Genomic DNA, 16,550 nt, shown 5'->3' with positions numbered 1-16,550 from the left:
TGGAGTAGATTATTAGAACTCAAGAGCGTGGATCAAAGTTTATAATCTTCTGTTCGACAAAGAGACTCTGTGACCAGCTTGCTCGCTCTATGCGTGGTTATGGCGCTGCTGCTATTCACAGAGACAAGTCTCAGGGTTAAAGGGATTATGTCTTGAACCAGTTTCGTTGTGGCAAAGCACCGATTTTAGTAGCTACTGATGTTGCTGCCCGAGGGCTTGACATTAAAGATATCAGGTCAGCATTTCTTCTCGACGATGCTGAATCAGAAATCTATTGTGATAAAAGAAGAAAATGCTTAAATGGATTTTTATAAATTGGTGGAAGTCAGGTCTCTGGCTCGTTACAGTGCCAATATATAGAAGCTCTAGGGCTATCTGAACTTTTTATGTTCATTTTATTCGTTTATGCCCATTTTATTCATCCAAGCTAGTGTATGAGATTAATTGAAATGACCAGAAAGAAGTGACAGCTCAAAAGAAAAGACACAGAGTGACGGTTCTTTTTTGAGTTAATTTCACAAAATCCCTCTGTGCGTTGGGTGGTTTTGCACATACCTCTTGTGACGGTTCTTTTTTGAGTTAATTTCACAAAATCCCTCTGTGCGTTGGGTGGTTTTGCACATACCTCTTAACTCTTTTTTATCTTTACATAAACCCACAAAATCCCTCTGTGCGTTGGGTGGTTTTGCACATACCTCTTAACTCTTTTTTATCTTTACATAAACCCCATGATCTTTGGCGTGTTTCACAAGACCCCCCTTGAATTTTCTCATAATCTGTTCCTATTAAGTTAAATATATTACATTTACATATGAAAGGTAGATTTAAGTTTAGAAATTACACCTTGTAACCTGACAGTGCCGTCAGACAAGCATGCTGATATATGAATTTCATGACTATCCATAAACAATCTAGATGTAACTGGAAAGCAACCATCTTCTTGCTTAGAGGTTGACATAATTTTGTGAGTAAATGTGGTGAAGATGATGTACTTTGAAACGTAGTGCATTGTGATTTTAGATGCATATGAAAGAAAATAAAACTTTCCATCAAAGCCATGCAATAATATGCTGTCATTATCTCTTGGTAGGTCAAAATCACATTTGACAATAGTGTAACTTTCTTTTTGCATGATCGAACAACCTTTCTGTTTCTTTTCTTTCCCTCCACTATGCTACTATTAAGGTCTTGGATTTGGAATGGATGCTTCCCAGCATTGGTAGTTCAGCTCTACCAGGTAGATACTACCTTTCAATTGCATATTATCATCATATGTTTTTGTTTGGAATTTGTGGTTGAAGATGTTGTTTTGGTTTAAACATTTGTTGTTTTGGATTTTAGTGGGTTCAGTTCACTTAGCGCAGTGTGAAACCTGGAGTGGCAATGAGGGGGCATCCACATGATTTGATATAAGTAAGATCTTCAAACCCTATCTACATGATCTAATATAATTATGATCTTCAAACCCTATCCATGTAAACCAGATTGTCAGCTGAGTTCAGATTTTGTGCTACCAAGCTCAACTATTATAATGCTTTAACTTTTATTAGAGAGTTACAATGACGCCTTAATTATGAATACGAGAATCTCATTTCAACATTTAGATAGAACAAATTACTATTTATATAGTGCTTGATAATTGTTTATTATCTAGGACAACATTGCTTTTCATAAAACAATTTTTACTTGTGCTCTTGCAGGTGGATATTCCGTCATTATTGTGCTATGTTGATGGCTATTGTGAATCTCACATGGGAGATAAAAGGGCAACCTGATTGTGCCAACAAGCATGTACTTAATTTCTTAATTATATATTTATTTGATAATTATTATATCCAATCTAACAAAAATTTTGCGCATAAAAGGGTTGAATTGTTTCTTGTATGGGCGGTCATGCAATGTTTTGCAATGCTTCTACAAAATAGATACTAGCGCCAGCGGTTGTATACTCACATTGCTTTAGGCAAGGTAACATCATATATTTTTGAATTGAATTTTTATCATAGTGAATTTTTGCACCCTTTGGTAAAGCAAATGTTGCCATGACTGCTTTACTCTTTGGTTTCCTATTCATCTGTCTATGCGGATTGATAAATTATTAATCTTCAACTATTGTGCTTGTTTAGTGGATAAATTTAGCGGATGTATATAATTTTTTTTAAGCAATAACCTGCAAGTATAAAGTAACATTTAATAGGTACTAACATGCTCAAACCCATACAAGCATACATACAAGAGATTATTGAGTTTGATGGTACATTCTGACTTCTTTCTAATAGGACTTGGCAGAAGCCTTTAGTATCCGATAAGAGAAAAGACATAAAATTCATACTTAGTGTAGAAGCAAGCAAGCAATTCTCAACTGGTGTTTTGCATGCAAAATTTGTGTGGGTTACATTAATTTTGTCGACTTCCAAGTCTTCTGAATCTTTGACCTTGTTTTTACTGCTTGTAAGCCCCTTGTTTATAAACCTTGGAATTTCTTTTTTCCTATTATTTTTACGGATTCCTTTCTCATATGCTTTGATGTCTTGTCCATCAAATAGATTTTTGTGTCTTTTTACTCTGTTGAATCATGTTCCTTTGTTTAATGTCTTGTCCATCAAATAGATTTTTGTGTCTTTTTACTCTGTTGAATCATGTTCCTTTGTTTAAAACTACATTAGTTTAACTCTAAAAGATTTTTGTGTCTTTTTACTCTGTTGAATCATGTTCCTTTGTTTAAAACTACATTAGTTTAACTCTAAACAATAAATTGTCCTCTAAATATCAAGGGGAAAAGTTATTCACATGATTCACATATGACATCTCAACCTAACAACCTAATGAGAGAATAACATTGCTTCAGGTTCATAGGATGCAAGTGCTAATAAATTAGTCTTATGGGCATATAAATGTCTATATCTCTGTACTACAGGAGGTGTATCTGCAATTAACCCTGTTTTTTTTTGTAATTTTATATTTCTCCATATGATCAATTCTAAGTGTCGTCTCTCTTCATTTTTCTCTCTTTGCAGCCAAGGAGAATGGATGTTGTGTGGGGAGAAACTGCCGGTGTAGAAGACCAACTATGGCTTCTGTGACCCTATTTTTTTTCTTTACATGTATAAGGTTAAGCTGCATATTTACAACCTCGTTGTTGGCTAAAGATTCTTTTGTTGTTGCTGTTTAACGTAATTTAGATTTGATAGCATGCGTCTAGGAAAGATAAATTTCAAATGAATTGTGGAGTCACACCGTGCCAGCTACCACATTTTCATTTCAAGTGTATCTTTCATTTTATGCATTAGTAATCGAAATTACTCATAATATCTTAAACATTTTTTTTCCAATTTAGGGTTTTGAGGCGTACGTTGGGATATTGATTCTTAAAACTGCTTTTGTTGGCGTTGCTTCCGAGTGGCAGGCAAGAAAACCTTGTTCTATTTTCTTTTGTTTCTTCTTATAGAATATGTAATGTCTACCGTCTTGGCATGGATGTCTCATGACTTCTACTTTGATAATGTAGGTCATATTTTGCGGCATCTTGCTGGTAATTATGGCAGTAGGTAACTTTGCAAACACGGTGCAGACACTCATGGCAAAGTCAAGATTCAAAGCTAAAATAAGACGTACAAAGAGCAAGCAAGATTTGGAACATTCTTTGTCTCCACCCTCTGGGAGATGGAGACTGCTATTGTGAAATGCTCAGCTCCCTCCTCTTCCAATGTCATGTTTGAGTTATATCAGCAACGCTATTCATGTTTGTAAAGTGTTTTTTATTTTTTTACAAATTAAGTGGTGCCTATAAGAACTGCAGGCAATACTGTAGTTTACCTAACCACACTTCTACAAATGAAGTGGTGCCTATACATATTTTGTAAAGTTGTTTTTTATTTTTTTATTTTTTTTTTATTTTTTCAACCTTGTGAGATTGATCTCGATAGAGAACAAGTTTATCCCCAACAGAAGGTTCATCCAATTGATTATTGATGATGGATTACAAAAAAGAGGAAAGAAGCAAATATTAATTTAGCCTATCACTTTGGCCTATATCATGTTCCCTTCCAATGTTCCATCACAGATATGCGCCAACAACAATAAATCAATGGCGAAATTCACAGAGAAATCCATGTACTTATCCTTTCTTCCATACTGACACACCTGTAACATAATCCTGTACTTATGCACCTTTCCCTTGTCCAATTTTCCAAAAAAGGCCTCAAACAAGACTTAAGTCGGTTATCAGCAAAATGTCAGTCATATGACCATGAAACTACACCTAATAGGAGACGAAGACAAGTTATAGATGACCAATCTGCATCAACCAGTGATAATTCAGTGTGAAGAATGTATGAATCGAATCCTAGATTTTCCTCAGAGAAACCAAATGAGAGTGGACAGAGATTGAGTTTAGTATATTATTTAAGTCTTCAAATGTTTGGTACACGAATCTCTACTATTTGTGGTGTATTTGTCTAAACTAACCATAAATTTAATTTTATTGTACAAACGTTGTGAATTTTTAAATTTTGTTCATATCTTGCCTATATTGTTTACATTCAATAAATTTATACCAAATCTCTGGCTAAATAAATTTAAAATTTAAAATAATATTAAAAATTTTACCACGTGCATTGCACGTGCAATCCTACTAGTAGAATCAAAGGCAAAACATGAGATCTTGGCACTTCTATTTAAAATTCCCTTATCAGTCGCTCATCTCTATGTTTGAGACGCTACAACTGTACAACATGCCTCCATGTATGAGAGGTTCTAAATAACTTTAAGCCTGATACACTACAACCTGCCTCCATGTCACAGAAAAAAATATCAAGATCCTGACCAACTTCAGATTGTTACTGTAAAGATGAAAGTCAAGGCATAAACATCTTTTTGGATGCAAATGAAATTTTAAAATCAGCTACTTATGCCCAACCAGTTTATTGAGGGGAGAAGGGAAGTGGGAGATGACGAGGAGTGAGGAGGCGCCGTACACGATCCATGAGGATCTGCTGAAGTCAGGGATGAAATCGACAAGCTGCAAAGGAAATTTAATTACTACACACGAGCATTGTCATGTGAAATAAAAAAAAGTAAAATTTCAAAGAATCACTATAAATTTGCAAAAGAAAATGTACAATTTTGTATTAAAGAAAGCAGTTGATTTTACCTCCAATTTGTCCCATTTCCAACAATGGGAATCTCAGCACGCATTGGAGATAAGCGCATGCGAATAGTCCCTGTATCAGAAATCTCAAATAGAAACAAGCCATTTTCGCTACATTGGGATCTTGATGCAGCCAAATTAGTACTGGTTTTGAGAAATACCATAAGAAGGAGATCAGAATTGAGAAGAATGTAGTTATGATGATCGATGATTGTAAATATATTCCTAGCATTCTGTATAGATTTGCACCGTATCCTTGACCACATAGAGTCTCAAGGGCTCCACTCAAGCAAGTCTGAAATGGTAGACAAATTAAGAGCAACAATATTTGTTATGTAGTGAAGGTAATATCTATTGCACTATTAATGTTTAAGATTATGAAAATGAAAGCTTTTGGGGCATGACATAAAACTGCTGGGATGATGTTATACCAAAATGTTTAAATGAATGCAAGCATTAGAAAGGTTCCAAGGTTTGAATGACAACAGCTGAAAATATGCAAGACACATTTTTTCGGTTATCTTTTTCCTTCCCTTGAACTTTGATGCTTATCAGTTTCATATCACAATTGATGAAATTGAATTGAGAAAAGAAAACTGTTTATATCAGCATAATACTCATGAGTGCAAAAGAAAACTGTTTATATCAGCATAATACTCATGAGTGCAGTGCATTTAATATCCTCAACCATACAATCCCAAATAAGCTTAGTTATAAAAAAAACACCTGTCATAGACAGTAATTGTTCATTGTCTTACTTAGGGCATCTCCAACCCTTTGCCTCAAAATGGTGCAAATTTTGCACCAAAATGGTGCAAAAGTCACATCTAACAGTAATTCATCTCCAACCCATTGCACCATTTTTTGCACCAAAAAGGAATATTCTCAGTATCTTTCTTTTTATCTACTTTTATATGATTATTTTTTATTCCCTATATTTTTAACTATTTCAACAATTAACCCCACATATCAAATTTTATTTTTTCACATATTTTCCAAACAAAATGATTTATTATTTAAAAATTAAACTAATAAAACAATTAAAATATTATTTTATTAATTAAAATAACTTGATTGCTAAAATATTATATTTTTATTATTGATATTGCCAAAATATTACATTTAAGAACACAACAGAAAATAAAATACAAGAAAATAATTAAACATTAACAACAATATAAAAATTACAAATTTAGTATGCACTTAACTATCTGAATTAGTGTATTCCTCCCATAGATGATCTATCAATGCATTACGAAGCGCAATATGGGCATCTTTATCCTTGATTTTTCCGTAACGTGCAATAAATTGAGTAAATCTTGTAGTTTCATCTGCTACCATATCAACTTCTGGTGTTGGTGCTTCCCTCACTTCTTGAATTGGTGCATAAAGATCACGTTCATCCTCGATTATCATATTGTGCATAATAATGCATGCAGTCATTATGTCATGTAATACATGTTTTTTCCAAAAACGTGCTGATCCTGCCACGATTGCAAATCGTGATTGGAGAACTCCGAACGCACGTTCTACATCTTTTCTACATGCTTCCTGTTTCATGGCAAAATATTTTTTCTTCCTACCTTGTGGCTGTTGGATTGTTTGTACAATAGTAGCCCATTTCGGATATATACCATCAGCTAAATAATAACCCATATTATACTCTTTTCCTTGAATAACATAGTGAGCGGGAGGAGCAATACCTTGAGCTAGGTTAGAGAAAAGATTAGATGACTCCAGCACATTGATATCATTATTGGTGCCTGGCATACCAAAATATGCGTGCCATATCCAAAGATCATAATCTGCCACAGCTTCGAGGATAATAGTTGGTGACCCACTACGTCCTGTGTATTGCCCAGACCATGCTGTTGGACAATTTTTCCATTTCCAATGCATACAATCAAGACTTCCTAACATTCCTGGAAAACCACGTTTTTTTTCCAATATAGAGTAGCCTAGCAATATCGTTAGCGTTAGGTGTTCGTAGATACCGCTCTGCGAATATTTCCACCATAGCACGACAAAATTTTGTCATACTTTCAATTGCTGTTGACTCACCTATTTTAACGTATTCGTCCGTAGCATCAGCTGGTAGACCGTATGCCAACATGCGAAAAACAGCTGTTACTTTCTGTAACGGTGATAATCCCATTCTACCAAGTCCATCACTTCGTTGTTGGAAGTAATAGTCATGATCTTTCACTGCATCAACAATACGAAGGAACAAACTTCTTGACATCCGATATCGACGACGAAACATATCTTCTCCAAAACGTGGATTATCGGCAAAGTAATCTATGACCAAATTCTGATGCGCATTTTCTCGATCGCGGTTGATCACTGCATGACCGGGAATCGAGCCACCATGGATCGGTTGGTAGTTGTGTTGACGTAAATTGTTAACGAGGATCATGTTGTTGTTGATGTACTCACAAATTACTTCTTCGGTTTCATCAATCTCTGCAATGATATTGGACAGAAAATTATCATCATCCGAAGATGAAGATGATGATAAGTATGATGGACCTCCAACATCGAAATTCATTTTTGAAGTAAGAAAAGAATGACTGAAGTATGCAGAAATGGAGAATAATAATTTTAACACAACAATGAGTAATTGTGTGGATGTACCTAATCTAGTATGCTATTTATAAAACTTTGCTTAGCTGTATACATTGAACAATGTGTAAAGTTGAGCTGATTTTAGGAAATGCTTTCCAGCTGTTATCAATTTGTCACAAAATTCAAATTTGCTTTTAGCTGTATACGTTGGATAATGTGTAAAGCTGACCTGATTTCAAAAATTGATTCCCACTCGTACAAAGCTTTCACACAATTCAAGGAGAGCTGAGCTGTGTATACGTTGGACAATGTGTAAAGCTGACCTGATTTTAAAAATTGATTCCCACTCGTACAAAGCTTTCACACAATTCAAGGAGAGCTGAGCTGTGTATACGTTGGACAATGTGTAAAGCTGATCTGATTTCAAAAATTGATTCCGACTCGTACAAAGCTTTCACACAATTCAAGGAGAGCTGAGCTGTGTATACGTTAGACAATGTATAAAGCTGACCTGATTTCAAAAATTGATTCCCACTCGTACAAAGCTTTCACACAATTCAAGGAGAGCTGAGCTTTGTATACGTTGGACAATGTGTAAAGCTGACCTGATTTCAAAAATTGATTCCCACCGACAACGTTGGATAATGTGTAAAGCTGATCAGTTTGTACAAAATGATTCAATTTCAAATGTTGACCACCGACAAATTCAAACCAACCGCAAATTCAAATTCAAATTCAAATTCAAATTCAAACAAAAAAAACAAATTTGGATTGGCTATAAATAACATTCACGGTTTCTACTTCAAGCCACCCAATTCGAAGTATTTCTTCAAAGTATTTCTGATCTCCAAACCAACCGCTTTTTACAAAAAAATGTCTGTTCGATCAACTGGGTACACGGTTACTGAAGATGTGCTCCTTTGTCAAGTATTCTTGGATATTTCTCAAGACCCTATTATCGGTAGAAACCAGTCTCGAGATGCATTTTGGTCTCGTGTGGAGGACAAATACAATGAACTTCGAGATCAGCATTTTGAGATGCGTACGAGCCGATCAATTCGTTCTCGAATGGAAATTATAAGTAATGAAGTAAGGAAATTGAATGCGTGCTTGAGACAAGTAGAGAATCTGAATCCAAGTGGTGCTTCAGATGAAGATATTGTAAGTATTCTATTAATTATCGTTTGAATTTTATTATTATTGTTGAAATACATAACTTGATGTTCACTATAATTTACAGTTAGTTCGAGCAAAGATGTTATTTATGCAAGAACCGAAGTACAAAAAAGGTTTCAAATTTGATCATGTCTGGAATATGGTTAAAAATTTCGAAAAATTCAAAGATGATGTCCCCACAGCAAGACAAGTTGGTCGAAGACAATCCCAAAGTGTGAACTTCGACTCGTCACAATCAGATAATCCCACTCCGGAATCTCCTATATCAACATCTCCTGGATTGTCATCATTTACTCCATCTGAACGACCTATTGGGGTAAAAAAAGCTAAATTGAAAAGGAAAAATGATGATCATGAGTCAAGTGTAGTGGACTCCATCGAGACCTCCAACAATCGACTTATAGACAGGTTAGACAAGGCGAGCTTGGACAGGCAAGAAGCATTTGATATCGAACGAGAAAAGATAGCCATGAAAAAAGATAGAGATGAATGGAAAATTATAATGAAAGATTTGAATTCCATTGCTGATCCAAACGTGCGTGAGTACGTTCGAGCTCAACAGATTAAAATAATACAAAAAAGAAATCAACAAGAACAAGGGTCTGCTTCTAATTTTGGCAATTATTTTAATGATATTGGACACTCTGGCCCCGATCTACCAGATTATTGAGAGTTGCTTGTCCATCTTAAGTAACGTCACCATGTTTAGTTTGTATTTTATGTTTTATTTTAATGAAGTTTTATATTATGTGTGTCAGTTTTTATATGTTATGTATTTCAGATATGTAATTTATATTTGAATTATGTATTATGATTGCTCTTTAATGAAGTTTTATATTATGTATGTCTAGATTTTAATATTATAATTAATAATAATGTCTGTTAAATTTTAGCATTTTTTTAATTTAAAAAAACCATAATTTATTTTGTCCACATTATACAATTGGGGTGAAATTATAAAATTTAAATATTATTAGGGTTGTTTTATATATTTAATGAAACAATTGGGGACAAATTGTAAATATATAAAAGTATGAGGTTTAAAAAAAATTGAAAAATAAAAAAATAAAAAAAAAACAGTAATGGGGGATGAACAGTGCGACGCCAAATATAGCGTCGCGCTGTTCATCCCCGTCAAAATGCGGCAACAAATGCCGCTCGATTGGAGCTCCCACGCAGCGGCATTTTCCCTTTTCGCCTCAAAATGCCGCTGCGTTGGAGATGGTCTTAGACTCCTTGTACTGATTTATATGCAAAATGATGAATATGTAGGTGTTATGCTCGGAGATCTCTGGATATGTGAAATGGCACCGAACAAATTAAGATTTCCAAAGCCATTTAAAAAAAACAAAAATCAAGTGAATTTCTTTGAGAATAATGTCACTTGGGTCTGTGACAGTCCTAACCTCACAAGCCTAAAATTTAACCCAAGAAATTGATCAAATAACCAAATAAATAAATAATTTACCATGAGGGCAATTCCAGTGACAGTACCCCAAGAATTTCCCAGAGTAGCTCCAGCGAGCTCAAGATCACCAAGATGACCAGCAAACATGACAGATACAAGGGTAACAGCATAATATGACATGTTCGTGAGGATCATTGGAACTGAGAACTAAGTCTCAGCCTCCTTCACATCTATAAATTTACTCACAACCCATAAACTCCTTTTGTTCCCAACTCCTCATCTGACTCCATTACAAGAGGAGCTGTTGCAGGCATGGTTGCTTAATTCTTTCTCTGTACTCTCTTTGCTCATCAAGTTGTGAAGTCTAAAGGCAGAAGACGCCCCCCCCCCCCCCCGGGGGTTGGCGGGGGGAGGGGGGGGGGGGGGGTGTTGTGGGGCGTTGGCGCTGTACATTAAGGGGTGAATTATAAGATATTTGCGTGGTTGAACTCGTGTGCTACAAAATTACAATACCTCAATGGAATCACCAGACGAGTTTTCTTCAAACTCAGTCCAGCGGACGAGCGTCGCCGGCCGGTTCGAGTAAGAGGAGGAAGCAGTGGGATCGATGACTTGTTGGAAGGAGGGCCAATTAGGGTTTCGGAATCGTTGAGCGGAAAAGGGAAGTGGGGAGAGACGAGGAGGAGGAGGCGCCGTACGCGATCCATGAGGATCCGCCGAAGTCGGAGATGAAATTGATGCGCGGATTTGCGGGCGTTGGGGGCCGGGGGGCGGGGGGGGGGGGGGGGAATCTGAGATCTGAGGAGAGGGAGGGGGGGAGATAGGAGAAGAGACGAGACCGAAGGGAGGGGTTCTAGATGGAGAGGGAAATGAAAAAAAAGAGGGGGAGGAATTGAAAAGTAGGCGGGGAAATGAAAAGGGGGGATTGACAACGCACATGAATAGTAAAGCGTCTGTAAAAGTATAGCGACGCAATATAGCATCGGCAAAAATGTTTACTTTTAGTGACGCAAAACTGTTCGTCGTTAAAAGCTACACTTTTGCCGACACAAACGTGCGTCGCCAAATGTATACTTTTTTGCGACGAATATTTTTACGTCGCTAAAAGCTATACTTTTACCGACGAAAATAAAAAAACGTCGGGAAATCCATACACTTTTACCGACGCTAAATTAAAACGTCACAAATAATATACATTTTTAGCGACGCTAATTATAAACGTGTGGAAATATATATGTTTTGCCGACACTAACTAAAATCGTCGGGAAAAACATAGTTTTTGGCGACGTATTTAACCATGCGTCGGGAATAAGCGTCGGTAAAAGTGCAATTTGTTGTAGTGATATCTTTTCCTTTTGCTGTTGTTAGTGGTATGAGAAAGAAAGAGAATAATATGTGGAGATGGGTTGTCCAGTTTAAGAGTCAGTTAACTGGGGTTCTTGTTTCCCAATACTTTTCTTTGATGAATTTACTTAATTCCAACTGTTTAGAGCAAAAGGAGGATAAAAGAAAATGGCTGTGGGAGGCAAAAGAGAGTTTCACAGTGAAATCTTTTTATCAATTTTTAATTGATGGAGGTTTGAGATATGATTGTGCAAATCTATGGAAGCTTCCTATTCCTTTAAAAGTGAAATTTCTTGTCTGGTTGTCTCTAAGACAGAGCTTGAATACAAAGGATGTACTGGAAAAGAAAGGAATCCTTTTGGATAAAACCTGTTGTTTATGTACTAAATTGGAGGAGAATCACACACATCTTTTCATTAAATGTGAGTTTGTTTACTCAATATGGAGATCAATTCAATTCAAATTAGAAACTGAGAAAAATTTTAGTTTGGAATCTTTAAATGAAGTGTGACTTAACTGGGAAACTGGTGAAGTTAAGAATTGCAAAATGAAAAGAGATGTTTTTATTTGTTCTCTAGTTTGGTGTGTATGGAAGGAACGTAATGATAGAATCTTTTCTAATAAAAGGAAGAAGTCTCTTGAGCTTTTGAACAAAATTATGACCTTCTCAACATTTTGGCTAGGTTCTAAAAATGCTTCTGCTCAGGCTACCAGATTACCGGAAAGAAGGAGAAAGAGGAATGCTGATAGATTGCAAGCTGTTGGAGCCGCTAGAAGAGAGAATAGAGATTTGGCGAATATGGTGATTCAGCTAGAATAAATTACAATCGGCTCAGTTGTGATGATGTTTGTTATCTATCTTTTAAAACCTTGTTCAAGTGTGAATCGTTTTACTTTTGGGTTTTGTTAGAAACTGTCATGATCATCTCCTTGTGGGGGTTTCATGCTCAGTAGTTTCTGATATGGACTTCAATACACACTCTTGGTTGGGGGTGTGTATTTTTATGTAACAACCACTTTTGATTAATTTAGCTGGCTGAATTACCTTTGTGGTAATCCATCTTTTTTCTCAAAAAAACATATAGAAATGTATAACTCAATTTTCGTTCTGCCAAATGAATATATAAAATTACATTGATAACCAACAGAAGTACACGAACAACAAGGGAAGAAATGAATGTTCAAAGAAGGCAGTATGAACCAAATAATGATTTATACAGGCCTACAGTTCAAAAGAAGCACACATGTGATGAAAAATGACAAAAGATGATGTGTAGAGTATACCAGTCAACAATGGAGATTGTCGGTACATCAATGATTTGAAACTGTCGTTGTTATGATGACTTTAAGTTCTTTTGATTAGTTACGACCCTTGTAATATTACCTCATGATACCTTAATTATCATTTGATCTTCAAAATGAATCAAAGTGCGAGAGAGCATGGTTCCAAGTTTATCGCTCAATAATTGATTACCATCTAATTAACATATGATATAATACACATCTAGCCGTCTGACATGATATACAATACAATCCACAAATGATAAAGCAATTTACTAGACGAACAGTTTGTAAATTCCACGTAAAAAGTTTCTTTTAGGTTTAATTAGATTTTTTAGGTGTAATTAAGGATTTCCAAGTTTAATAAAAATGTCATTTAATAAAGAGAACACTTAAATCTAAGAAACATGATCCATATCTAGAAATATGCCAACCTATCGCAAGGTCAGTTTTCTTTCTCCATTTGCTATCAAAACACAACCAAATGTTTAAACTTTTATTTCAAATATGCAATAAGGATTTGATTCTTTTAATGTCACGGGAATAAATTGTCTTTCGTATGTGGAAATGGATACTGCGAGTGCTTTGATACTTTGATCTTGACGGACCAAATAACGCTGACTAAAAGAAAAGGATGAGACGATGTATAGCTATATAAATGATGGACGTCTAATATTCCAATATTGAAATATCTACTCATGTTTTTTGTGCCAATTAATGACAAGACCTCAAAGCTTAATGCATTGCTAATAGCAAAGCAAAAGAAGGTAGTTAGAAAGTAGATTATGCAAAGGGAAGAAGGATATTAACACGAGAAAGATGAAACGGAGAGAATGACATGATGGTAGTGTTAAGATACACACTAATAAGAATGCCTCGAACGGAGACGCAAAACACAAATTAAAAGCATAAAATCAATCAAAGTACTCATAGATATACGTGGTTCACTCCTTCGGAGCTACTCCATGGTGCAACTACGACGCCCAGTTCTTTTATATTTCAAAAGAATTGGATCAAAGAGAACACTCTCTCTTGATCAAGATACACTCCAAAAACTCTCACAATCTCTTTCTATGTTTTCTCTCTTACTCTTCTATGAGAGGAGTTGTTACTGAGATGAATTTTCATGAAGAGTTTAGGCCCTATTTATAGTGTTTGGGTAACACTATGCACAAATAAAATATTATCAGTGGGACCGGCCACTAATAATAAAATATTTGTTGGACCCACATCCTTTATAAATTCTCAACAATGGCTGCCACCGAGTTTGAGTTTTCCCGCCTTTGTGGGCCCCACTTTTGTTTTGTTAGGCTGACAATTTTCCGCTTGAAGGTTTGATTAAATATCAATCATATCTTCACACCCTTCTTGGTTGCATCATTCCGATGTCTTGTATCTTTGGTGTCTTGTACGACCCTCAATATTCTCAACAGAGGCCATATGAGGCTGCACACATGTTACGCCTCGCTTCCTAAAATACCGAGGAATCGGAACGTGAATAAGCCCGCGACGTATTAGATTAAGGAGAATAAATAAAAATAAACATTTCTCCTCAACCTAATATGCTAAGCGTCTAGAAATAAATACAATGCAAAGGCACAAGTCCCCGATCACAGATAGCGAGAATATATGTAATAATCTATTTTTTTTAGTTGCAAATCAATTAATTAAATTGGTTGGATAGGCAAGGTTTCTTATAGGAGGCTCACCGGATGTTGGGTTTGGAAAAAAAAAAAACAATCAAGGCCCATTAGTGTTGTTATCATAACAAGCCCAATGTATAATCCCATTTATACAAATCTGTTGAGTTGTTGACAACATGAGATTCCGTTTTTTTTTTTTTTTTCCAACCAACCCATGATTTATCTCTCAAATCCTAACTAACTCCTCCATTACCTCCACAAATCTCCACTACCGCAACATCCAACTAATTCCCCCAAATCTCCCCACTAAACCCTCCACTATCCTTTAATCTCTGGAGAATACTCTCTTCCACAACTTTGCTCAACGGAACAAAATAAGAGAGAGAGAGAGAGAGAGAGAAAGAAAAAGAAAAGAAAAGGAAAGAGGAAGGAGGAATTCTTTCGATCCGTCTTTAGAATTTGTTATCTTTTGGATCTAATACTCAGGCAAGCATCTTTTCCCTTGATTATTATGGTTGTTATTATTATTATTATTTGGATTTTCCCCTTCATGCAAGCATTCTTTCAACTCTTATTTTAGTGATCGTCTAATATTATTTTTCATAACCAGCAAGTATTATTATCCCTTCTAGTATTCTGCACTTTTCATGTAATTACATTTAGTTCTCTATCTAGTTATTTTCATCAATAACTAGTCACTGGTTGTAGAATAAGTTAGTCCGGTAAGGCTGTAAACATGTTCTTCCGTTTTTTTTTCAAATATGCATAGTTCTTAGTATTCAGTGTTAGTACCTCCATTTCACATAGTATTGATAGTCCGGTTATCCATAAAAAAAATGAGTCCAATTATATGCACAGGTCATGCCCATGTCTAACCTATTTTATAGATCAAGTGTTATTGAGTCGTTCACCAACACGTGATTGAAAGCTTCTGCTTATAAAAGCCTTGATGTACTTGACTAATTTCACATAGGCTTCTTTATCTTTGGCCATGTTACTACTGCATTAGTCCCTTCGATGTTCTTGGTGCATATAAGAAAGTAACTTTTCAGAGAATCCATATAAAGGTCTTTAGTGGAAATATTACTTTATGTGAACTTATATGTACTTGAATCAAAATCGAGCATTCGAATCTGTTTTCAGATAGATATTTAAAGTGTGACTATTATCATATCATGTTAAATATGATGTTATGATTGCATATGTACAAACTTCAAGATTTTTGTTTGATTACGTAGTCACATCTATTAGGCGGGTTGCGCATGAATAGATATCCTATTTAGATATGGATCGGAAGCATGACCTGGTGACATAGACCATATGATACATGTATGATTGATTTGTACTTGTTATGAACTTAATTATGCTTGATATGCATGGCTTTATGGAAATTGTTGCTTGATCACCTAGTTGTCATCCAATAGGAGAGACTGTGCATGAAGACGACTCCTGTTAAAAATATGATTTATAAGCGTGTTTTCATAGCATGGCTATGCCCTCGATATCGATATCCCGATATGAGGTATTTTCTTGGCTATTATTATTGTAGCATCGACTAGACGGTGCACCCATCTTGATTGGACATGTTCTGGGTCACGGTTATTTTCATAGTTTTACAGAAGTCGTTCCACGATAACTCTGTGGTTAGTGCACAACATTTCATGCACAGTCATTTAAAAGTTAATCGACAAACATGGGGTTTATAAAGGGGAATTAGACGAAGAATATAACATGTATATAAACGGGCATATGCGCACTCCTGATATCCTGAGTTATATATATACATGGGCCAAAGAGCCAATTCCTGACTTGAAGCCGTGTTCCCGGGACGGTTTACGGGGAACCGATTTATATACATGAAAATATTCTTCTCTAATTCAAATAACATGTAAAATAAGAATAATGTGTTTATATGCTTTGTGATAGATTTTGGCATGCATAGCATGGCCTGGAGGAAGTATTGGTGATGTATATTTATATTGTT

The 16,550-nt window shown here is 35.6% G+C and overlaps 3 protein-coding genes and 1 pseudogene across 3 annotated transcripts; 2 read left to right on the top strand and 2 right to left on the bottom strand.

Moving 5' to 3' along the window:
- Window positions 664-3,883, top strand: LOC109834257 (annotated as a pseudogene).
- Window positions 4,679-5,478, bottom strand: LOC109834256. Its single transcript, XM_020402237.1, has 2 exons — window positions 5,153-5,478; window positions 4,679-5,020 (listed from the first exon to the last, which is right to left on the bottom strand). The coding sequence occupies exons 1-2, from the start codon at window positions 5,413-5,415 to the stop codon at window positions 4,900-4,902; spliced, it is 384 nt and encodes a 127-aa protein (XP_020257826.1). The 5' UTR covers window positions 5,416-5,478; the 3' UTR covers window positions 4,679-4,899.
- Window positions 6,353-7,697, bottom strand: LOC109835206. Its single transcript, XM_020403191.1, has 2 exons — window positions 7,211-7,697; window positions 6,353-7,107 (listed from the first exon to the last, which is right to left on the bottom strand). The coding sequence occupies exons 1-2, from the start codon at window positions 7,695-7,697 to the stop codon at window positions 6,353-6,355; spliced, it is 1,242 nt and encodes a 413-aa protein (XP_020258780.1).
- Window positions 8,588-9,636, top strand: LOC109834255 (glutathione S-transferase T3-like). The gene is made up of 2 exons (XM_020402236.1): window positions 8,588-8,875; window positions 8,955-9,636. The coding sequence occupies exons 1-2, from the start codon at window positions 8,588-8,590 to the stop codon at window positions 9,558-9,560; spliced, it is 894 nt and encodes a 297-aa protein (XP_020257825.1). The 3' UTR covers window positions 9,561-9,636.

This window comes from Asparagus officinalis, chromosome 3 (assembly GCF_001876935.1).
Source record: "Asparagus officinalis chromosome 3, Aspof.V1, whole genome shotgun sequence".
NCBI classification, from domain to species: domain Eukaryota; kingdom Viridiplantae; phylum Streptophyta; class Magnoliopsida; order Asparagales; family Asparagaceae; genus Asparagus; species Asparagus officinalis.
The sequence above is the reverse complement of the archived record's forward strand: the minus strand, read 5'-3'. Positions and strand labels throughout refer to the sequence as shown.